General features: G+C 40.9%; 1 protein-coding gene across 1 annotated transcript; it reads right to left on the bottom strand.

Moving 5' to 3' along the window:
* Positions 1–222: 222 nt before the first annotated feature.
* LOC124266607 (ATP-dependent translocase ABCB1-like) lies at positions 223–20557 on the bottom strand. The gene is given in 28 exon segments (XM_046701400.1): positions 223–447; positions 891–1037; positions 1530–1736; positions 2675–2872; positions 3784–3940; positions 4205–4345; positions 5340–5440; positions 5777–5977; positions 6755–6841; positions 6843–6848; positions 7666–7743; positions 8398–8505; positions 8608–8757; positions 9321–9502; positions 10110–10137; positions 10609–10660; positions 11964–12160; positions 13221–13391; positions 13677–13880; positions 15593–15718; positions 16262–16483; positions 16816–16987; positions 18402–18526; positions 18803–18946; positions 18948–18975; positions 19134–19333; positions 19918–20061; positions 20339–20557. Coding segments are annotated over 28 exon segments (4008 nt in total). The 3' UTR covers positions 223–234.
* Between the last annotated feature and the right edge of the window lie 5607 nt (positions 20558–26164).

Here is a 26164-nt window from a genome sequence, read left to right as displayed (position 1 = left end):
ACATGACATATGCCTGAATAACAAATGATTAACAAACTGAAGGATTGATTGAGACAATTAGCTCAATAAACTCTGAAAGAGAAGTATTGTCATTGAACGTCCATGTAGAGAGTGAGTTTGTGAATAATGGTTTGGTCGCTGTGTCCCCACATCCTGGTGAAGTGAGATGGTGGTCGATGGCGTGGATTGTCATTGTCGGGAACGCCAATGTAACCTCCGGATCTGTACACGACGTCACTCTGAATCTTTCTTCTTCCTATTTTGAGCCTGGACAAGATTGTAATATGCTCCTTTCACAGCTAACAGATCTCTGTGTGTTCCCACTTCGATTATCTCCCCTTGTTTCACGACCGCGATCTTGTCCGCATTCTGGACAGTGGACAGTCTGTGGGCGATGACAATGCAAGTCCGACCTGCTCGTGCCCTGTCCAATGCCTCCTGGACAACCTAATTTGAACAACAAAATACCGAATGAATACACAGAAAGGACTAGTGGTTTAATTTAACACGTGTGACATTGTTTGACATTACATGCTTCAGTGTGGATGTATTAATGATTTGCTATTGCTTGAAAGGTTACCCATCCCTTTAATTCATATTTCGAAAAATATATCAAAGAAATGTGGAAGACACACGATTATGAATATGTGTAGACAAAACAAGGATCGTAATCATTGTGGATCACAGGATCCTGACACAAACAACTGAAGCATTAAAGAAACTTGGGCCAACCCATGACTATGTAGAGTTGTAGTCTTATAGCTGAGTACGGAGTTAATATATATCTCGACTAAGTAGAATGTCCGACAAATAATCATTTAAGGGAATATGTTTCAAAAATACTGTTTTCTTCTTTTTTTTAAATGTCAAAATTCACCAGACCCGCTCACCTTCTCGCTCTCAGTGTCCAGGGCAGATGTAGCTTCGTCCAAAAGAAGCACCTTGGGGTTCCGGACAAGAGCCCGAGCAATGGCTACCCTTTGTTTCTGTCCACCAGAGAGTTGCGTACCTTTGCTTCCAACGTTAGTGTCATACGCCTGAAACAAAGTTAGCGTGATTTTTAACATGAATATGTAAATAACTACATGGCATCTATCTTCAGTTGTTGGTGATCTATAGCTTATTTTTATATTGTGTTGTCACCCTATCGTTAATAAGTTTTAGATTTAATTACTAGTTTTACATGTATATCTGTGATATTCTAGTTGTTTTACTGTCCTTCGTCGGCAGGTTTTCATAATATCTATATATATTCTATTTCATTGTCAACTGTTCTCGTCACGATATGGCTGAAATATTGTCGATGTGACGTTAAATAATAACTCACTCACTCACTACATGGCATGTTTGTCCTCCCACATATATCTATATATCGGACCCTCCAGGTATGCAATGTCGAAATATCGAGAGAGTCCCTTCTGTGATTATCAGAATGCATCCTGACATATAGAAAGTAGACGTTTGACGTGAAAATAATTCAGAGCACAAGTTAATAAAACTGATCTCTGATTTTTCCGACATCAACGTACCAGAGGTAAAGATGCAATAAAGGAATGGATGTTTGACATTCTGGCTGCTGCTATAATCTCGTCCATAGACACAATACGGGAGTTGTCACCATAGGCGATGTTCTCTGCTATGCTGCAGTCGAAAAGAATAGGTTCCTGTGATACAAGGGCTAACTGTGATCGCCACCACTTGAGTTCTAGACTGGTGATCGGGGATTTGTCTGCCATCTGAAAAAATAACACGAAACGTTACCCCTGTTACAACTGTTAAATACATTTACTGCTCAATATCTCAACTACATTCGTACCATTTACTTACCTCAAATTGTGGATGGTTGTGCGATGTATGCCCAGCCCACGTATGATCTGACGACGCTAATATACTGTTGAACTCATAACTGTTATCCAAAACTTTGTTCAATATTGTTCGTCCCAACTTCTAAAATGCCACTCAAAGACGATATCTATGTACATAACGGGACAGGAATTCAGTAGTAAGGAGAGTATCAAAATGAAGTTCGTAACGTCTGAATCAAGGCAAGAGAAAACTAACGAAACGTGAAACCGTAAGGAACCGGAACAAATAAACCAAGAGAAAGCAGCTGTTTGAACTGTTGTTGCTGAGGATGGATAGACATAATTGGAGAAATGATTCAGAACTAAATGAAGCATTGTAAGCCAGGTGATCAGGAAAAACTGGTAAGCAAGCCTTCAGATCCTGAAACTATCAAGCGAAGAGTGATGTGGACGATCCTGAATATGCATATATGCCGAACATATAGACTTTTCTGGGTTTCATCTTCTCTTTATTGTTTGATACAACGTTTCAGGGCTTGTTCTAGCCCCATTATCAGGTAGAACTAAAGTACAGTAACTGTTAACTCTGCCCGTGACGTCACAATGCGTATGCATATATGTCGCCAAAAGGTGGCTTAATTGTTAACATTGTTGTTGAATAAATGCAATAACACGTGACCAGTGCAACTAAAAAGAATGCAGGAAACAATGGGCATTTAATTATTGCAGTTTATTATCTCACACCCAGCTGCCACTCCATAGTGATCTTCACTAACGCACTAACAGTATTAACACCCTTATTCCTAAATCGGTTACAGCTCTGCTATATCAACGACAGCCCACATCAAACACCCTCCTCCCCAACTGACCATCGCTCCCTTTTCTGTGTTATAGAAGCGCTCGATGAGTTGTATGGTAGTGCTCTTGCCACAGCCACTGCTGCCCACCAGGGCTAGAGTCTCTCCGGGCTGGACGTCGAAACTCAGGCCTTTCAGGACAGTCACGTTCGGCCGAGATTTGTAGCGGAAGTGTACGTTGGTTAAAGTGATTGCCCCACTGTAGTGATCCTACACAAACGAAATGTCGTATTGGTTTGAAGCGGATCATTGATGACGTACAAACAAACAGACATATTAACCTATGTTTTGTTGGTTTGTTGTTTAACGCCCCACTCAGCAGTATCCCAGCTATATGACGGCGGTCTGTAAATAATCGAGTCTGGACGAGACAATCCAGTGATCAATCGCATGAACATCGATCTACACGATTGGGTTACCATGACATGTGTCAATCAAGTCAGCGACCCTGACTACCCGATCCCGTTAGTCGCCTCTTATGACAAGCATAGGTTACTATTTCGGTGGAACCTATTGGAGATGGGTTTCTGGTTGACAGTTCAAGCGAAGTTGTACGTTACCAGTTCCAGAGATTTGCCATCACATAAGGGACGCTTGGCTTGCTGAGTTGATACGATAATATACTTTAGCATCCAAAACTGTGTTCCACGGGAGATATTGCTTGCATCTCCTAGGAGATATCGTTTCGACAGCAGATTTTGTACAATGCCCTGACAATACTATGACATCATGAACTTGATGATGTCACAATGCTATGACATCGATGCACTGCAAGTCAAATGGTAGTACAGTTTTCAGAGATGTACATTTTTCACTGAAAACTAATGAAGAATGATTTTTGATGGTACATGGAATCTCACCCTCATGTCTTCGGATATCAAATATATCAACACTCGTTGATAAAAGTACAAATTTGTAACTTTATCAACTCGTGGTGATATGTTTGATATCAGAAGACATGAGGGCGAGATACTCCATTTATCTACAAGGTCATCATCAAATGCTGCGAAAAGTCTGTGAAATGCTTAATGCTGTGTTTTCATTTCACACATTATTCTGTACAGTTTGAACCACTGCTGTTTTATATCTGCTTGTGTGTCAGAGCGTGAAAATCATCTTACAAGTGTCTTTCCTTTCGAAGTTTCTGTGCTTATCTCCGGCTGCCTATCAATGACTGCAAACAGACGACCAGCCGCCATCTTCCCTTTAGCATAATCGTTAGAGGAAGAAGTAGCTCTTCCACTCTGCTGGCCCCCAAACACAATTGGGGCGAAGACTCTGCAAACATAATATTGGCATAGAAAACATTGGCGCACCGAGGTACAGCCTGCCCAGTCTGAATATGTTTTCATAACATGAAACGTGTGATCCTGTAAATATAGAGCGATGTGAATGAAACATCTATCCGTACCAAGACAGCAGCGCCAGAAAGGAAATCATTTGGGGAATTAAACCGAAGAAGACAAGACGTCTAAAACTGTCACAGGTTATGTGGATGGTCTGTACATACTCAAAACTGGCCAATAGATTGTTCATTCCTACCTGAATACTTCGAAAAACTGCATTTCCCCAGTCTGTACCAGATACGATCCATACGAAAATGCTGCTGCATAAGCGAAAAATAAAATGCACTGAGAGAACCCGTAGGCACAGCCTCGGATGTGGGACCTCTTCACGCCAGCACTAGAAGAAAAACGAAACATTGTACATAAATTGAATGGTCATTTATCCCCAATAAACTACCTTGTTTACAAATTATTTGGTAGACTGTGACTTAATATACTGGCTGGTCAGTTTGATTGCAATAATGATCTCTTTGTACCCTGTTATGTTCGGCGATAATCTCAGTATCGATCACAGGCTTGTCTGGTCTTGAGTGAGTGAGTGAGATTAGTTTTACGTCGCACTCAGCAATAGTCCCACTATATGGCGGCGGTCTGTAAATAATCGAGCCTGGACCAGACAATCCAGTGATCAACAGCATGAGAATCGATCTGCGCAATAGGGAACCAATGACATGTCTGGTCTTGACAAGGTGACATGAGGAAATACGAATACAAGAAACAACGAAACAGAATACAACAGAAACCCCAAAACAACCACGCTTCATAAAGTCAACGGTTAAGAAAATATTATCGATTATTTTAACCGTTTAAACCGTTTAAATTCCTGCATCGAAAACTTGAGCAAAAGAACCATACAACTTTATGGATGACAACTTCTGGTTTATTTGCGTTGAGCGACGTTTCGATCAATTGTTTGGTCAGCATTCTAGACGTTGGTGAGTCAACAAATGAAACATACAACTTTATGGATGTCAACTCCTGGTTTAATTGCATTGAGCGAGGTTTTGATGTAGATTCTTATATCGTTATCAAGCTAAAATGATAGATTCCTACATCGTTACCAAGCTAAAATGACTTTTAGCTTGATAACGATGTAAGAATCTACATCGAAACGTCGCTCAACGCAAATAAACCAGAAATTGTCATCCATATAGTTGTATATTTCATTTGTTGACTCACCAACTTCTAGAATGCTGATCAAACAATTGAGCAAAAGAGCAGAGCAAAAGGTTTCTCCTGCCACTCCAAATACTTGTCGTTTTAATAAATAATTTGTGCTACATAAGGACATTGATAATACGGTGTCATGTAATGTAACAAATTGCACCTACTTGCATATTTTGGTAATAATGTCCTCATATTTGTCGACAAAGACTTTCTCAGTGTTAAGCGATGCTACAGTGCGAATGTTGGCAGTCGTTTCAGAACAGATCTGGAACACAATCATATACAACAGTGAACAGCTATTATCTGTACAGTAAATTTTTTAATTTGGATGCATGTCTGAGAATATTATATATTTCCGTCACAACTTCAAGATATACATTTGTTTCTCTGGAACCAAACATTTTGTTTCACGTTTTTCTGAATCACTATCAAATAGTGATGACACCCGGTGTTCTCTAACAGGCGAGCATATATATTGCACCACCACTGCACCAAATGTCGGAAAGTCCTCACATCTCCCAGTACCTGTTACCATTCACCTGTTCAACAAAGGGTTTCAATTTTATACAAGAGAAACGTCTCGAAAGTGTCATGTCCTTACCCTTCCAGCCTGCTGTACAGAGTCCTTGTCAGCTTTGGAGAATCCCTTAAATACCCGTCCTTGAATGATGCCGGCTCCAGCCATTATGGGCATAAAACAAAGAATAGTAAGAGCCAGCTTCCAGCCATATATGAAGGCAATGAGCAGGGCAGCACTCAGTGTTCCCAGAGCTTCCAGGATGAACCCGATCTGAGATATAGCCTGGCGAAGAAACAGAACTATAAGACGACAAGTGTGTTCGCCAGTGCAACAGAGGGTTAGTGATTAGGACTTATGCCGCTTTTCAAGCGATACAAGCGCAGAGAAATATATTGAGATTACATTTTCTCAGTAAAGTACAGAATCAGTACTTTGTTTGGTTGAGTCCCCAATTTGGATTGTGTATTCATACTGCTGTTTCTTTCTAAATGGCATTGTGTAATCATAGCTTCGGCCGTGGGAGTCGTGCCAATTTACACCTGTCAGAGGGGTCAACAAAAGTCCTCAGTCTAGACTACCAGTTGTCCGACTTCCATTTTTGTGGACGTCGCGGTGTATGAGTTGGTTAGATGGCTGACTTTGTGTGCTGGCGATGACTCTGAGGGTATGGGTTCGAATCTCGGATGGATTGTGTATTCCCACCGCAGAGGAGTGGAGTTGAAATATGTCAAGGAATCCAGGAATCGAACCCTTTAGTGTAGCGTGAGTAAAGAAACGTTCAAGCACATGGCGGAGGTTTGTAAATAACGGAGCCTGAACCAGGTCATTCAGTGTTCACCAGCGTGAACATCAATGTACACAATTTGGATACGATGATGTATACTAAGTCAGCAAGCCTGGCGAAAGCTTTAACCACTCTGCTACCCACTGCCCCACGGTATGCAGGAATGGGAAGTAGCTAAACAAACATGTACCCCAAAAAAGTTCCCACGAGCCAGTATCAATACAATTATAGTGTTTACAGACGTTTTACAGTCATGTTGATACATCATAAGAAACTCCACTCACCGACTGAAGAACCTGTGCGTCTGACGCTAGTCGCGTCGTAAGATAACCTACTTGATTCTTCTGGTTATCGAAAAAAGTTCATGTCCTGTTTGGAAACGATAAAACAGTTATCAATTATGATGCTGAATTGCTGTTTGATATGTAATCTAAAAACACAGTGCATGCATTACTCGCCCCTGACCTTATCCTTTTTGAACACAATACGGACGCCACGTACGTCAACGTCAAAATCCACCTTCAAGTTGTTGTGAGTAAATGAGTTTTGTTTTACGCCGCACTCAGCAATATCCCAGCTATATGGCGGCGGAATGTAAATATTAGACTGTGGACCAGAGAAGCCAGTGGTCAACAGCATGATCTCGAACTAAGCAATTGGGATATGATGACACGTGTCAACCAAGTCAGCGAGCCTGACCACCCGATCTCGTTAGTCGCCACTTACAACAAGCATGGGTTACTGAGATCAATTCTAACCGGATCTTCGCGGGTCACCGTCAGCTAGTAATTAACAGCTCTCACTGCACGCCTCGACAAAACGCATGTGTGTGTAAGACATGTCTTCTGTAACAGTGTATGGTGAATATTTTAGAAAGCTAATGAATTCGAAATACCGAGAGTGAATGCTACCCTATGTACAACGTTTCGGTCAAATATAATGTCACTATTAAGTGAGTAAGTGAGTGAATTCGGTTATATACCGTCAGCGTTTCCCATCAGGAGAAGTAATCATTTGTTTGGGTTTTGGTAATGCACCAGCATGGGTAATAAAATTAATGAGGAATATTACTTGAAGAGGACCTCACGCATGATTGGTATCACACATGGTGTAGCTCTGAAACAAGCGCAGGCATGATGCTACCCACCATCCACAATACAATGACACCGTAAGCTTGGTGTCCTACCTGGTACACTATGGACGCAAAGGCCACACTTCGAACACGGGCAGTTAGGGCAGCGCCAGACTTAGAGAAGCAGTATGCCTGAAAATAGCGCCACACATGTTACATCGTTACAACAACCCTTTTCATACATGACAGAGAAGAACCTACCCTGCGACGAAAACGTAGACTTTACGGGTTACGTCATATTGCTTTTCGACACTGTCCAAATTACCATGAATGTGAGGGTGTGGTTCCGAATTCCGCATGGGACTCAACCCAACAAGTGTGCTAGAACCTGCACATTACTGAGAAATTGTAATTCGAAATATAACATGTGTAACATTTTCTAAATGGCATTCTGTATTCATCATACCCTATGCTTCTCCCAAACCTATTCCTACAATTGTGCCCGTGAGACAACAGACCTAATATTATCTTTTGCTACCCCAGAGCCTTTGGGTTGACCCTGGTGGTTAAAGCGTTACGCCCAAAACCTCGGCATCATGCTGATATTGGTTGCTGTCCTGAGATGAACTGGCTGTGTTACGGTCAAAGTCAAACGTTTTGCCATGGAAACGCAAAAATATTTTATTCAGAAATCCAAAACAACCAAAAGGCACCAGTCTACCACCAGACCTATCTACATGCCAAAATTGGTGAAGAAAGATTGAATGTTTTCCGAATTGCACACACGGACGGAAGTAGTCCATGATTTTCTATATAGTAGTTCTGGGAAGGTGTAGAGGTACTCACCTGCAACAATTTGGCGATAGCGTTGATGAATCCTAAAGCACCCATTACACAACTGATGATGATGGTCTCTCGCATCTGTTCTTTGGGAGAATCTCTCTTTCCAAAGATCTACGTGAACACGAAAACAGATTGTGTAGCTGTAGCGAGTACCATTGCAGTACAAAACCGACTCTCATCAGGAGAAAAGGAAGTGTTAAACTTATATCTTACTCGAATAAACTCTGAGATCAAAAAGGCAAACAGTGGCATCATCAGTCCAGACACAATGGCACCAAGGCTGCCAAACAGCAGGAATAGCCATTCCGGAGCGTTGAGACGAAGAATCCTCTTGAAACTAACTGTTGGAATGGACTCATCTTCCTGCAAATATGTGTCTTTTTATCATTATGATAATATGAAATTCAGTAATGAGTGGGACTATTCGATCATGACTGCCAATAGTATGTGTGAGGGGTGATTTTAAAATAATATAAAATCAGCGTCATCATTAAGGGTTCAGGTCAGTATGTGGCAAGTGTGACTACGTCGACCTTGTACAATGCCACACTCCGATAAACGGTGTGCAAATAATGGAAGTAGACAAGCAAGTGATTGATATTAACAGCATTGATCTACGCCAATGAGCTATCCCACGTCCTCGAAGACACACATAGGATTTTAGAATGATGCACGTGCACAAAGATCACTATTAAGTTAAATAGATTTAGTCAACTAAATATATCTGCAGCCATGGACAACCACCGTTGTTTTGTCATCAACTCGAATTGGTCATTGCTTGATATCTTCAACCCGAATCCCCTAAAAGGGCTACCTTGATTCCCCCTCGCCACGTCCATGCCCTCAGCACGCTACTCGTGACGATTGTTTGAAGGAAGGGTTCCGGGCCAATGCTGAGGGAGAACCGTTCCAGAACGAATGCATACCTCAACTGTCTCTGCATCCTCTTCCGTTTCAGTGCTTTTCCTTTTGCGTCCAGAGCCAGATCTCAGTCTGACACGGAGATGGCCTTTCCTATTGGACAACGTCCTCTCAAAGGTAGGATCTAGGATGGGATCTTCCTCATCATTCTCATCAGAATCATCCACGATGTCAACATCAACGATATCTGTAACACAGTTGGAGAATTTTGGTGTGAGAGCACAGCCTTCATGAGAAACTACCGTTTCTTGCCATGTTTACAGTGTTCAACGAGGTATCATCTGTACCTTAACACCGCTTTGTCATCATACAAATGATACTAAATAATAACATAATTAGCTTCACTATTAATCTTCGGGTCGGGTGATCAAACATGCGACCATCAGATTGCCAAATAGCTGGAGGGTGCAACCTTAGCCGGGCGGCTTGAACGTCGGTAACTCATTCGAAACAGTCAATTACTAACATGGTTTGGTAAAATCACAATGTCTACTGACCCCTGGCCATAACAGTTTGTATGCACTGTCAAGTACATTATTTCATCCGTTTTGGCCCCATAGTCTTCAGCTATCAACGCCGCAATGCGATGTGAGTATGTGTGCTAATTTCCGTGATACTGGTTAAAAATCCCCTGACATTGTTTCTATGTTATTCAGCACCATGCTCCTTGGTTCGAGCAAAGTGGTGAATGACTTAGGCTACATCAAGTCTTTAACCAGAGCCTGACAATCATTGCTCTTTCTGAAATACATGAGCACCAAACTCACTCACTTTACACATTTTGCACTACGTACCCTCATCTGCAGACTCTGCCGTGTTCGCCTGTAAACAAAGTTATCTTCAATTAACAATGATGTTCGTGTGATATGATGAATGATATTCTTCAACTTTATTCTTTCTATGACCTACGAAGTCGCTTAATTGTTTCTTCATTATATACTCTCCCAAAAAGAAACGCATATAGGAATTTCAACTGTATTTTTATGGGGTTTTAAAACATCTTGTTAGCTTTATGAGTCAATGAAATATAGCGAAATTGCACACTGGGAATGCAGACTTATCCGTCTTTGGCACCAACTCGAGTAAAGTCAGTTTGTGTGTCACATGGAGACGTGTGGTGGCGCTGAAGTCAATACCTCGTGTGACCACCGTCGGAATCCAGAACTGCACAGCGTCGCCTCGGCATCGAACGAATAAGTCTCAGAATCTCGTAATCCCAATCGCAGCCCACTCTGCCTGTAGTGCCTGTGCGAGTTGCTAAAGTGTCTGGGGCTGAGGGTTACGGCGTCCCACCCGTCTGTCCAGGGCATCCCACGGATGTTCGATTGGATTGAAGTCCGGTGATCTTGAGGGCAAGGGGAGCACATTGATGTTGTGGTTCTTGACGAAGTCTCTAGTGTGACGTGCTGTGTGGGGCCTGGCATTGTCCTGTTGAAACAACTCCCTCTGGCGATCAATGATTGGAAGGAGGTGTTGGCGTAGGATTTCGTCACAGTACCGTTGAGCTGTCAGGTTGCCCTGGATAATCACCAAATCACTTCTCCTACGGACTGTGATCGCTCCCCACATCATAACACTACCCCGGCCGAATCTGTCCACCTGGGGAACGCAAGCGTCGTCGAAACGTTCACGTCGACGTCTGTACACCCGCATTTGTCCATGTCGTCGTTCCAATAGAAATCGTGATTCATCACTGAACCACATTCTACGCCAATTCGGTAGGTTCCAGGCCTGAACGTTGGTGCACCATTGAACACGATGTCGACGATGCTGTTTTCGAAGCACAGGACCAAAATAAGATCTTCTGGCACGTAAACCAGCCTCTCTGAACCTGTTCCTGACGCAGAAATCCTCCTCAATCCGGGTATTTGTCGAGCGGTACTGGTCGCCGTAGCTGTTCGATGACGCAGGTGATGTTCCCAGATGTAGCGATCCCGCGCCGCAGTGGTCGCTCGAGGTCGCCCACTGCGAGGGGCATCTGCTACCGCATTCTGCCGGCGATATCTCTCCCAGAGCCGTGAAATGGTGCTTTGGTGAACATTCAAGCGTCGGGCAACTGCACGTTGAGACTGGCCAGCTTCAAGCAAACCAATGGCGATATGACGGTTGGCTTCACTTAGACGTGCCATTTTGCGTTCGTCAACAATATTTCAAATACAGTGAATAATCGACAGACAGCGATCAACCTTCTATACCCATCATTGAGACTATCTGATCCCGAACTTTCACGTGCATTGCATGTGAATTGTGTATTCTGTGACACTACACGCCGAAATTGAAAATCATGCTGTTAAATACGGGTATTTAACGGATGGTGCGTTTTGTTGTGATGTTTCAAAACATAAACACCATAGGACATAAACAGAGCAAAACCTTTTGTAAAATGAATCACGTTTTAATTCATTGCTACATGAACTTGCTATTTTCATGATGCGTTTCTTTTTGGGAGAGTATATTTTTATTATGATGGCTGCATATATCCTGATTCAGGGACCCGTGAAGATCCGGTTTGGAATTGGTCGTCAGCACCCAATCGTATCCCAATTGCGAAGATAGATCCTAAGATGTTGATCACCAGATTGTATGGTCTAGACCTCCGCCATAGAGCTGGAATATTTCTGAGTGCTGAGTTAAACAACAAAACTGACGTCATTTTATAAATCGTGTTGTCAAGGAAACGTACTTGCAGTGCCACTAGTCGGGAATACAGTCCGCCATTTGCGATGAGTTGATCATGAGTTCCTTGTTCTACCACCTGACCATGACTGATGGACGCTATTACGTCAGCGTTTTTGACGGTCGACAGACGGTGAGCTATAACAATTGTTGTGCGCCCTCGTTCGGCCTGAAACGGGAACACGCATACATATGTAGGATTGTTACACATTATTAATACATATAAGAAATGAGTGTAGTAATTTATACTGCGTATTTGTATAAAACAAAAGACACATCGCTTTTTCCCAATTAGTTTAACCTGTGGGAATGACGAACGGCAATTTTCACAAATCAAGTAAAAACGCTAAGTATTACTGTATCTACATTGCCTTTTGATCGTGTTCTGATTAGAGCGTTCTAACGTTACAACGTCTGGCTGCTAACCATCGTCAAGCAAACAACATAAAATATTATGTTACCAATACATATTTCAATTCCATTCTATTTCCACCAGCATTGCCATACCATTGATATAATTCATTTGTCAGTGTGGTGACCGTCAAATCTCCATATAGACTTTGCTACACCCAGTGAGTGAGTACGGTTTTACACCGCTTTTAGCAATATTCCAGTATTACAGAACCCAGTATTTAAAAGTTGAGATGTCGTCACGACGTGGCATTTTCACTGACATCGAATTCAGAAACATTGTAGCACTCTCTGTGGACGTGTCGATCTTACTTCTGGCCAGTGTTGTGATGAAAGTGAAAATTCATGTAACTTCTGGAAAACCTTGTGTTACGTTGCACATGCATGTATCATACACCTTGGACTTGCTGAAACTGTGTCAAGACCTAAACTGCAGTAAGCCCTCATGTACTTCTCTTGAGCGCTCTGTGTAATGACTTAAATTGAATCTATAAACTCAGTGTTTGTCAGCTGTCTCCATAAATACTTGATACATTTAGTAAACACTAACCTTCTCTGAATTGTTCTTCATCGTAACTCTAGTTGTAGTAAGGTCACACTTGCTCTGGAGAGCTGTTTCATGCCTATAATTTTTAATAATTTAAGCTCCCGTTTGATCTTGTGCTTTCGACGCATATGAAGTTGTATTAACCCCTCATGTGTTTGACCAACCTTCTACGTAGCCTCAGTTGCGTTAATCTGCATCCCTTTGCTCCTAGGTCAGATCTCGACTGCCATACACACCAGCACCATCGTCATTATATGTACAAGACACGCACCTGCTCAAGGGCCCTCTGCACAATGGCTTCGCTCTCGTGGTCCAGGGCGGAGGTTGCCTCATCCAGCAGCAGAATCTTGGGGTTACGAACCAAAGCCCGAGCAATTGCTACCCGTTGTTTCTGTCCACCTGAGAGTTGTCCCCCTTGGTCTCCAACAATAGTGTCATACCCCTGGACATTTTAAATCGTATTACTTCTTTTGAGAATTTTGAACATTTAATTTCACACATTTGTGCTGTAATAGTAAACTGCTTCTATAATCTAGTTCTTGATAATTGAAGTTCTTGGAAAAGAAACCATACACTCGTGTTAAATGGTGACAGAAATTGAAACAGACAAGAAATGATGTAAAAATATATATGTGATATGGGTATCATGTTGGTTTTCATATTTGTGGTTACGATAGGTTAAGATAACAGTTGTAATTCTGTGTTTTCAAAAACAATCAATGTCTACCTGCGGTAACTCTGCGATAAAGTCGTGAGCGTTGGCTTCTCGGGCCGCCTTCTCTATGCCAGCCCTGTCAATGCCCACGTTGCCGTAGCGGATGTTGTCAGCAATAGTGGTTGCAAACAGCACGGGTTCTTGACTCACAATGCCGATGTGTTGACGTAGCCAGCCAATATTGAGGTTCCGGACGTCAACGCCATCGAGCAGAATCTAGGCACAAGCGGGCATGAATTATCAACTGAATACATTGTATCGTACTAAGTCTTGTTTGTAGTTTAAAGCCACACGCAAACAATATTCCAGCTATATGGCGGTGGTCTGTAAATAATCGAGTCTGGATCAGAGTGAGTGAGTTAAGATAAGGTTTTAAGTTACATCGGCAGTATTTCAGCCATATCGTGACTGAAACAAGTTATACATTGAAAAGTTTCATGATAAAATCTGTCGGCAAAGTACAGTAAAAGACTATCACAGAAAAAAGTAAAACTAGCTAACATATATCTTAAAAAGTAGAAAACTATTTTGCACAATGCAATGTAAAATGGGCTATAGATCGCCAACAACTGAAGGTAGATCACCATACTAAGCACCATGATTATTACTGTACATATGCTACCTAGATTGACCCGAGCTGGATATACACCATCCCTTCTGATACTGGCGATTGTACTCGGATTTATCCGTCATTTAGAAGATCAAATATACTTCGATTAAAACACTGGTAGATACAAGCATACCGCGAGAGACATGGACTTACATATCCTCTCAGGCGGACAGCACTGATCAGACAATATAGTGATCAACAGCATGAGTATCGATCTACGAAATTGGGATATGTGTCAACCAATCGATCCCGTTTCTCGCCTCTTGCAAGTTCTATCCAGGAAGTAGTGATGCGTATAGCAGAGATGTGTATCCATGCCACAGTTTGAACCAGTTACTTCGTAGATAATACGTAACTCTTCGCAGGTGAGAGGCCGTGGGGTAGCCTAGTGGTTAAAGCGTTCGCTCATAACGCCGAAAACCAATTTCTGTTGTCACCGTGATAGTAGCCAAAGATACGTTCATGTACGTAGAAGATACTTCATCTATGCAGAAGATACAGTAACTTCATTTACGCTAAAGATACTTCATCTACGTAGAACATACCCCATCTACGTAGAAAATACGTTCATCTACGCCGAATATGCTTCTTCTACGCCGAAGATGCTTCATCTACGCAGAAGATACTTCAATTACGCTGAAGATACTTCATATACGTAGAAGATACTTCATCTACGCAGAAGATACAGTAACTACATTTACGCTGAAGATACTTCGTCTAAGCCAAAGATTCGTTCATCTACGTAGAAGATACTTCATCTCCGCAGAAGATACTGCATCTACGCAGAAGATACTTCATACATGTAGAAGGCACATTCAACTACGACGAATATACTTCATCTACGTAGAAAATACGTTCATCTACGCCGAATATGCTTCTTCTACGCCGAAGATACGTCATCTACGCCCAAGATACTTCATTTACGCCCAAGATACGTTCATCTACGTAGAATATACTTCATCTTCACAGAAAACACTTCTTCTACGCTGGAGATACTTCATCTACGTAGACAATGCTTCATCTACACATAAGATACTTCATTTATGCCGAAGATACTTTCATCTACGTACACGATACACTTTTCCACGAAGAAGATATATTCATACTGAATAGATCACATTAATATGTGTATAGTAATAGTATGCAGTTAGAACTAACTCACCGAAACCACTAATGTTAGTTTGTTATAATCGCATTTGTATTTTGCCTAAAATATACAGCAACTGGCCTGAACCCGAAACCAGTCTGTTGTATCCGTCGGCGTTACAAACGGTGCTCAGTGTGCTTGTTAAGTTATGGATATTGGTAAGGGTGTCACCTGGCCATCCTTAGGGTCGTAAAAGCGCTGCAGCAGCTGAATGGTCGTGCTCTTGCCACACCCACTTGGCCCAACAAGAGCGACTACCTTTCCCTTGGGTACCTTCAGGTTAAATCCATTGAGAATCTGTGTAACAGGGAACAAATAAGTCAATATTTGACTATGGATGACATTTTGTTGTTTTCAATAAAATCGACACATGTGGTTTCTGATAATTTTTAATGAATTGTCATTTATATATTAGCTTGTTTGTGCGTTGTGTGACGATACATCATCCAACTGAATGATATAGTATCAGTCAATATTGGATGAGGGTTTTTTAGGTTAAACGAGATCACTGTGAAGGTTAATAAATCATACAGCCTTATGGATAACAAACTATTGTTTTTAGTTTGAAAACTGTGTAAGAATCTAACACCGAAACGACGCTCTGTGGAATGAACAAGTTGTTATCCATAAAGTTGTAGAACACCGATCAAACAATTAAGGACGCTGACAATGTCACATGATAACCTCTTGGAATACAAAAGTAAAAGAGATAATATCGTGAGTTTTACTACTAGATTGATGATATTCAGTAAACTCCGATTTCAGGAAAGGGATGAATTAAATAATTCACCAATAATTGTCGATGTCATCTGAACACACATGACTGCATTATTTAGGTACCTGAGTGTCTGGCCTCATGGGGTATGTGAAACCCACATCCCGGAACTCTATGTCTCCCAGCACATGCGGTTGAAGCCCTTCGTCCGATGAACTGTCTATAGTTGGCACATGGTCTATGATGGTGAAGATCTTCCCAGCAGCCCCGAAGGAAGTGGAGAAGATCTCCAAGTAAGGGAAGGCCATGCCCAGAGACGTTGATCCGATCATAACGTTCATTAATATCTGCAACGATTGAGAACTCTTCTTTAGAGTAGGCTGGATATGGTTGTAAATTACCATCAGACTTTCCGATATTACCATCAGACTTTCCGATATTACCATCAGACTTTCCGATATTACCATCAGACTTTCCGATATTACCATCAGACTTTCCGATCGATCAAAACATTTTAGTGCTTATCTGGCCTAGTTAGTAGTGTAAGAATTGGGGTTATGAAGAAAAGATTTCTTCTTGTTTGTGGAATGCGAAAGTGATGCGAAACCGGCGCACAGTCTTTCTTATCAATGAAATGCCAAGATTCCATTTCAAGCCACGGCGATGTGAATATACGTACTGGCAGTATAACCCCGGGGTCCAAGGCTTCATTCTGGAGGAGATACACGCCATACCAAAAGGATACAGCAAAGTCGATGAGGACGGTTACCCAGAAGCCACTCGTCGTCAGCCCAACAGCCAGGCCCTTCTTAGCGGCCATGCTTTTCGCCTCAGCAAGGTTGACATCGTACCTTTGAAAGAGTGAGTCATTTCAATGCGTGGGTGGATGAGTGAGTGAGTGGTGTTTAACACTGATCTAAACATTATTCCAGTTACAACACTGCGTGTAAGGGGAAGGACCAAAGTGAAACAAGGCTGCGGACGTATACCAGTTTGGCGAAATCCCCAAGCACGGGTATGGTGCCCACAAATAGAGCTACAGTTTGTTCAGCTTGACCTGAGCTACTCTACATATGCATGACCCGGGAGGCCAAATGGCACAAACGGCAGGTCGAGTTAACTTCATTAAATAGGGGAGCATTTTCCTTTCTTGTTCTATTTGGCCCACGGTTGCACTGGAAACACCAGTTGCTGCTGCTGCTCGCTGCCGAAAAGCCCGATTTGGAAACATTAATCAATCTGTAGCTTCTTTTTAAAGAAAGTTAGGACATCGCTGACGATTTCTCGACACTGAGATGTCAAACGGTGACCTTGTCTCGGCTGTTCGGACATGTTGACAATCAACTAACAAAGGTACACCCCTTCACAATAGTAGACCTAACCAGCTGTGACACGCAATGCAAATAGTATTCACGTGATCAGGTCCAGCTGAACAAGCTGTAAACAAAAGCACGATCATCTGTGCAGCTCGTAAGACGACTGAGCAACCAGTATTCCCACCTTTGTGAGAGAAACTAAATAACGTGAATGCAGTCAAAGATGGATCCCTCATGGACGTTTTATTCAGTTTATCGTTCAAGGATCTAACCAACATTGCATAGTAGCACATTTTGCAACATTTACGAAGTCTATCAGCAAAATTTACGAGTTTTCTCCGCACGCTGTCCTTGTTAATTACATTTGTCGGAACCAACAGAATTGACGTGAAGAACCAATAGAATTGACCTTCTTCAACCCATGCTTGTAGAAACAGTCTAGCCGGATTCAGTGGCCAGGCGCGCTGACTTGGTACATGTCATCCTAACCTACGTATATTGTCAGTCACGTCTTGCGTGATTGTACGCTATGCATTAATTATAATGTGACATTAATTAACTTTTCATTGTTATGGGTTACAAGAGTTCAGAGCTCTGAGTGTCGATTTGAGTGAAATTTACGCCACTTTTAACAATATTCCACCAATATAATGGGGACCCCAGAAATTGATTTTACACTTTGTACCGATGTGGGGAATAGAACCCGGGCCTTCGGCGTGACGAGCAAAAGATTTAACCACTAAGCTACACCACCATGGATGAACGTGACCATGGATGAAGCTCCCTACAATCGCCTTGGCCAGGTGCCATCTATGGATGTCATTCCATTCCGTGAACAAACATGTGAATGGTGTTTCCTAACATGGAAAGACCGAAATGTTATAGAAACAATATTTAAGTATACTATCTAAGTGCTAATAGGAAGATGAAGACAACGCTTTTCACGCACCTGCTGCACGCTTTCTCTTGTCCCTGGAACGCGTGTACTGTCCGTATTGAACTGAACACTTCCTGCGCCACTGCACCTGCCTTAGCGTACTTCATCGCTTCCTGCTTCGTCACATTCCGAGCATACTGAAATATGAACACCATGTATGCAATGAATGAGTGAGTTTACGTCCCATCGGCAACACTGCAGCCATATCGCGACAAGAACAAGCGAATTACGTCTAAAGTATGTTGACAACTTACACCAAAACAGTTGGTTAAGTATCAAAGTCCATGTACAAAAATACAATTTCACTATTAAAACAACTAGTTTCTTAGAATATAACTTAGCATAAGTTGAAACCTGGTTATGGACCACTAGCCAATATGGTAAAGTAGACCTACAGTAAACTACCGACTTACTCCAATGAGGGTTCCAGATATGAGCACAATGAAGGGACTGAATGACAGGGCGACCAGTGCAAGCTTCCAGTACAGAGCAATGGATATGACGACAGACGCCAGCCAGGTACATATCCACTGGAGGAACACAGCCAGCTTGTCCCCCCATCCCATCATGGATCTGCAGCATATCCCTGAAGATTGAAAACACTTGTCATCATAAAAAAACCGCGAGATGATATAATTTCAATAATTATAATGTCCTTTCAAATCTTCCATACAAAGCTGTGATGTAACTTAGGTAATGTCAAGTCAAATTCAGCAGCCACTTACTGAGTGGAAGAAAACTTACTCTGAGAACCTTGTAGTCAACTCGCCACTCTTGTGACCGTCAAACCAGGGTATGTCTTGTTTCATCACAGACCGATAGAAGTTGATCCTGATTTGTCGAATCTGACGTTCAGAAGTCCATGACCAGGTGGTCACTGATAGGTAACCCATTATCAAAGCCAGCACGCCAAGTATGCAAAATACAATAGCAATTCCCGAGGTCTGTTCATATAAACTTGCATAAGGAGTTGTCACATTTGTCCCAGTTATGCTGAAAACAAGTCCACATAAAACATATAGTGACATTATTATATTTCAGTATATCGATGATGGCAAAAAAGGCATAGCGATTTTTTAGAACAATTGAAAATTAAAGGAACTGTTGTTAGGTGTGATTATTTTTATCCCTGCAACTGGTTGTGCTTTGTAAGCTAATGAAATACCCCGGATTGACTGGCAATGTATTAATATATTAATATAGACTATTACACGAACAAATGTATCATACGACGTATACGAAACGTGTGAAATTTTGTATTGCCCGAGCGAAAGTCGTGTGGAACACTTGCGAGTGTAATCATTTCTTTATTATTCATTTTATTCATGTACATTTGTGCAGTAAAACTCGGTAAGCAAGTGTGACGGCCCTCTTCATTGACGTCACGTTCAATTATTTAATGACGTCACAGACGACGATATACAGAAACAAAATATGGTTTCTCGGCAAAAGTGATTTGTGCACATGTGCACATATGATATATATGACACTGGTTATATTTCACGATATATTTAATAATAAAACTTACTTGTTTGAACTGCTGCCGCCTACAAAGAGACTGATGACTCTTCCATAGAAGAGTAGATTTAACGGGGAGCAAGATGCCTGACGCCAGCGCCGTGAACGTTCCCACGAGCATCAGCAACGCGTCTTTTTTATCAGCGAAGCGGAACTGAAGGCATTATGAAGACATTATGACCTAACTGGCATACATACTGATTATTACATAGCATCATTAACAAAATAAGTCATGTTGGGTTAAGATTATTCTGAATGGAAATCTTGACACGTTGACAAAACAGGGTGTGTGTCACTATCACTATAAGGCAGCATTTTGGATTGGAACAGCTAATATCGGACACTGTGCGGCGTTAAGCATCAAACCACCACCAAGAAGAAGAAGATAATAATAATAAAATGGTAATGTTTGGAAAGAAACATCTACTCACCAACTGGAGAAAAGTGACTTTCTTATCCTCATCACTGTCCTTTGATTTGTCATCTTTGGAAGTCACTCCGGCATCCTGTATTAGTAGATTTCCGTTACTAGGTGCCGCCTTGTCGGTGTCACGGGATATGACGTACACTGCACCGACACCGTTAGACTCGTTGTCGTTGTGTTTGAACGAGCGTAGTTGTGGTTCATGGGATTTAGAATTGAACGGCATTGTGTTTAGTGTTGATCAACTCGTCAGTGAAAGCCAGAAAGGTAATTATTTTCATCCAAATAGAATCGTCAAAATATTTTAATTTGGTGATTACAATAACTGTGTCCCGTCCATTGTTTTGATGCCTGAAAACAGATATGCATGTGAAATAACGACTAACCGTGAAGAAGAAGAAGTTGTCAATGAAGTTCCCATTAGATATAATCATCATCAAACAATATCGCAGGAATACATAAATATAATATATCTTTCATATTAGTCAAAATTTGCCATTGCAATTAATGCTTATTAAAAGAAAGCGACTAACGGAATAGCGTAGTCAGATTCGCTGACTTAGTTGATACACGTTACTGTACCCCGGTTGAATTGATCGATGATCATGATGTCAATTAAAGAATTGTGTGGTCCACTGAGTGAGTGAGTTAATATATAGCGTCACATCGGCAATATTGAAGCCATATCGTGACGAGAACAATTTAATTTATATCAATATTAAAATCAATAAATATAGAACGTAAAATCTGTCATCGAAGGACAGTAAAATTACTATGTTATCACAGCTCTTAATTTAAAACAAGTACGGTATCATAAAAATAAATCACTAGACACACCAGTACAATATAAAAAGGGCTACAGATCATCCGCAACTAAAGGTTTATCCCCATACTGTGTGAAAACAAAAGATAAATAAACAAACAACTCCGAATAATCAAAGATTAATCTGGTCAAGATGCATAGATCTGAGGTGGTCAGTGGGTGAATGAGTACGGTTTTACGCCGCTTTCAGCAATATTCCAGCAACACCAGAAATGGGCTTTTTGGACAACTCCCCGTATCTAAAGCCGTGTTGAAATGTTTTACATAAATATCTGAAAATATATCAGTGCTGTAAGAAATGTACTCGTTTATGACATCATCAAGTCCAGTAGCTTCAATATTTTTCAGTTTTGTAACTATGGCAATAATTTCTTCCTTTGCTATGGTCCCATTTAGCAATGTTCTGTCATTAACACTGTAATCGTTAATAGTGTGAATGTCAAAATCAACATTTCGCGGTCCTTCATATACCATTTGAAAAAATATTGAAGAAACTGTTTGTCCGGAGATTTCGTCGTGTCACCTTTTTGTGTTTCAAGAGTTTCGTCATGACACGGAAGCCCATTTCTGGTTGCCACGCTGTGATATTGCTGGGATATTGCTAAGTGGCGCAAAACCATACTCACTCACTTGCATGAAACTAAAAGACAGCAAATTCAGGGACCGGAAAACAAGTTCGATATATCCGTCAGTTCGTCATATTAGCATGTTAGTTATATATCTAGTCTACTGCACTTCGTCTTGACTGTGTATTGAGACCTGTGCACAAAACAGCAGCAGCAACAGGATTACTGGAGAGGAAAGACTGTGTTTTGATTTAAAACATGAGATTTCTTTATAAATAAATGTCCATTAAAAAAACACCCCATATCACGCCACACTCAGAAATATCGTTATAATCATCAACCGGAAGTTTATTCAACTGATGTCGACCGATAATATTACAGTTCATCGATTTTAGGAGTGAGTGAGTGAGTGAGTTGAGTTTTACGCCGCACTCAGCAATATTCCAGCTATATGGCGGCGGTCTGTAAATAATCAAGTCTGGACCAGACAATCCAGTGATCAACAGCATGAGCATCGATCTGCGCAATTGGGAACCGATGACATGTGTCAACCAAGTCAGCGAGCGTGACCACCCGATCCCTTTTACGACTAGCATAGTCGCCTTTTATAGCAAGCATGGGTTGCTGAAGGGCTATTCTAACCCGGACCTTCACGGGTCTCGATTTTAGGAAAATATTAAACATTATGACTGAGAAACAACTAAACACAATTTCGCCACCAAAAATACACTTTCTTATTCCATAACTAAATCGTCGAAGATACGCGCTTACAAAGATAATCGGAGATAACTTATTCATGTTTTTCTAAACTTTAAGGAGACATTTGTTTCCTGCAGTTGTCGTAGAGACTGGTCACGGATCAGATGATCATGTTTGACCTGAGACTACCTGATCGTTTTACATGTTTTAGTATATCACAAGTCCGAAGACTGAGTGAGTGAGTTTAGTTTTACGCCGCTTTTAGCGAACGCTTTAACCACTGGGCTACCCCACCTCCAAGCAGTTTGCAGACGCCCTGCAGACGCAACACGGCCACATCTTCAGTACACACCAGATGTTATATCCATTAAAGTGTCAAAACAAGGAACGGCACCATGCCTGTGTTGGGCTCCAACGTGCGAAACGTGGAGATTTTCGGATATGTGTCGGTGCTGTTTTACTGACAAAACACTGAGTGAGTTTTGTTTTACGCTGCACTCAACAATATTCCAGCTATATGACAGCGGCTGTAATTAATCGTGCCCGGACCAGACAATGCAGTGATCAACAGCACGAGCATCAATCTACGCAACTTGGATACGATAACATGTGTCAACAAAGTCAGCGAGCCTGACCGCCCGATCCTGTTGGTCGCCTCTTACGACAAGCATGGGTTGCTGAGGATCAATTCTAACCCGGATCTTGATGGGTTACAAACAAACGATCTTGTATATGATATTGTGCAGAACACAAATACTTCGTCTAATGCTTGGCATTAACAGTTATACCCATATTATGTTGTTCAAAAGACTTGGATCGTATGCTTATTATTCTAATTTATTATCATGTACATCAGGAAATCATAGGTGCATATATTATAAACGTATATCAGTAATATGTTATCAATTTACATCTGAATCTGATCTGATTTGAATTGTGTAAGCATAGCTTCATGTAGAACGACAAAACAAAACACATAGTACACATATGAAAACGTAACATTACTTGTATCAACATTTCCGGGACTGAAAGGCCACAGGCCTGTAGTACAACACATTTATAAATCAATATTTACACGCACATGTAATATACATGAATAAGAGAAAATATTCAACTTTAGGTTAGATTGTGTTCTGAGATATATTCTGTCCTAAACAACATGGCATAGTAAGCAAACATGGACAAGTTTTGAAGTACAGTATGTTTAACAATGCTGAAAATTTATAAAGGTTTGGATGGGCACAGTAACATTTCTTGATATACAACTTTCTCAGGGAATTATAAGCAGGGCAAATTAAAAGAAAATGATATTCTGGTGTCCCCCGACATATTTGGTTAAGATCATATAGTTTGCAAGTTCTATTTTCTTGTTTGACATTTTTAAATCTTCCACTTTCGATAAATAAATCATGTGAAGAACATCTTAATCTGCTTAACGCTATCCTATACTTTTTTACGTTTAGAATGAAAGATAAATTTCGGCGTCAAAAGTACTCTTAAACATCTTTAATACAAACATTTACTAGAAAATAATAACTTTTCAAACAATTCTTGCAAATAGATATCTTTTAATGTGCGTGTTAGTTCTATAAGAAACTTACCCTCAGAATCAACATACTGATCGTTCCATACAAAACCAAACCCTTTCGAAAATAGAAAATTTCTAACAGAAGAAACCCAATTTGTGTGTCCATTTTTATCGAATAGCATCATCATATTGTAACATTTCTTTGTTAGCCTATAGGAAGGCATCTTCAGTAATTTTAACCAGTATTTTATAACTCTGATATTTGAAAACAGGTGCATCGGGTATTTACCACATTCTCCATACACCATTGTATTCATCGTATTGGATTTAACACCAAGAAATCTTTTACATGCTTTCAATTGAACTCTTTCGATATCATTGTAATAATTCAAACCCCATATTTCGGCTCCATACAATAAAATTGGCTTAATTTTGGCATCGAATATTTTAAAGTATAAACTTATATATTCCTATGTATACAACGGCTGGATGTCTTTCATGTAATACCACGAATACAGGTAAAAGTTATAATATATTGACTCACCTGTTTCACTTAAGTAGTTCATCATTGATAACAAAGACATTTTACTTTTATGGATAACTTCATGACACCATAATAAAATAACGTTCATCCATGAAAGTATACAGAACTGTTTCCCACTGACAGCCATCTGGGGCTGTTGGGGTTTAGATATAAACATACTCACGGTGCGTCAACTGATGATGTTCACTGTCACAGTGTGATGTCCACAAGTGTTCTCCCCGCAGAAACACTTGATTTTATTCTGTTCAAGAATGGGCAGTGTTATATCGTTAATTTTGCGCATGGGCAAACGTTTGTGAAGCCTAAAATTCAACCAGACCACACCACTGATCGTATTTCCACCTCCGGGTGATCGTCCCCCTTTTTAACCCCTGCAGTGACCCAGCAAGTTCAGCTTGGTTATATTGACAATACGCCACTGCCACATTATTTGCACTAATGAATTTAGTTCAATCAGGATCCGTTACATATGCTGAACTTACAACGATGATGAAATATGTCTGTTTCATCAACCCCGACATGATTAATATACGACATATTAATATACGAACTGCTCTGAATAATTAACGAATGGATGAATGAACCTGAATGTCTGACGACCCGGTGGTCCACTGCCCAACTATTGACAGCAACAGTTACTTCATAATAGTTCTGCAGTAGGTAACAAATAATAATATTGTAACTAAGGTTTTTTAATGTTTTCATAAATAAATACTTTTTATTTATGAAAACATTAAATAACCTTAGGTCATTGACTTTGAACAAGATATTGTTCATATCCGAGGCATTAGAAAAAATGACCATCATTAACGAGAAGCATGGTTAACATATAGCCGGATGTAAAAACTTATCAGACATGCTACTGCCAGTGGGGAGAGAGAGAGTGAGAGAGAGAGAGAGAGAGAGAGACAAACATGTCAGAGAGAGATGACGGCAGCAACAAGGGGGTGGGTGAGGGGTTGGTTGAGAAAAAGTGATCTAGAGACGGATGGACGGGGAGAAAATGTGAGGGAGAGAGAGTGAGTTAATTTGTTACGTCACATCACATGTCGCTCACATTTTCTCTCTCCTCACGGCATCTCTCTACATATCGCATAGTCGCCTTTTGTGGCAAGCATGGGTTGCTGAAGACCTATTCTACCCCGGTTCTTCACGGGTCCTAAGAATAATAAAATATTTATCTATTTATTTACAAACCATGTATCAAAATGAATCTAATAATTCTATTTCTTTTAAAAATTAAATAATTTATTAACAGTACTAAAAAGATCCTTACATTGAAATACTTATCTCTTGTGATGGGAGCGACAGGGAGCGGGTGTGGGGCGAGAGATAACGTGGGCCACAGAGAGGGGAGAGAGAGATAATATTAGAGAGAGATAACGTGAATGTGAGAGATATGTAGAGAGATACCGTGAGAAGGAGAGAGATAATGTGTGCGACAGAGAGGGGAGAGGGGAAAGAGTGAGTGAGTGACAAAGAGAACGAGATTGAGTTAATGTGAGAGGGTGAGTGAGTGAGTGAGTTAATATTTAACGTCACACCGGCAATATTTCAGCCATATTGTGACGAGAACATTCGATAGTGAAATTAAATATATATACGTTATAAAAAACCTGTCGACGAAGGACAGTAAAACAACTAGAATATCACAATTACAACTAAAACTAGTA

This window comes from Haliotis rubra, unplaced genomic scaffold (assembly GCF_003918875.1).
Source record: "Haliotis rubra isolate DU_JTF1 unplaced genomic scaffold, ASM391887v1 Scf1268, whole genome shotgun sequence".
NCBI classification, from domain to species: domain Eukaryota; kingdom Metazoa; phylum Mollusca; class Gastropoda; order Lepetellida; family Haliotidae; genus Haliotis; species Haliotis rubra.
Note: the sequence above shows the minus strand (reverse complement) of the source record. Positions and strands in the feature narration are given on the sequence as shown.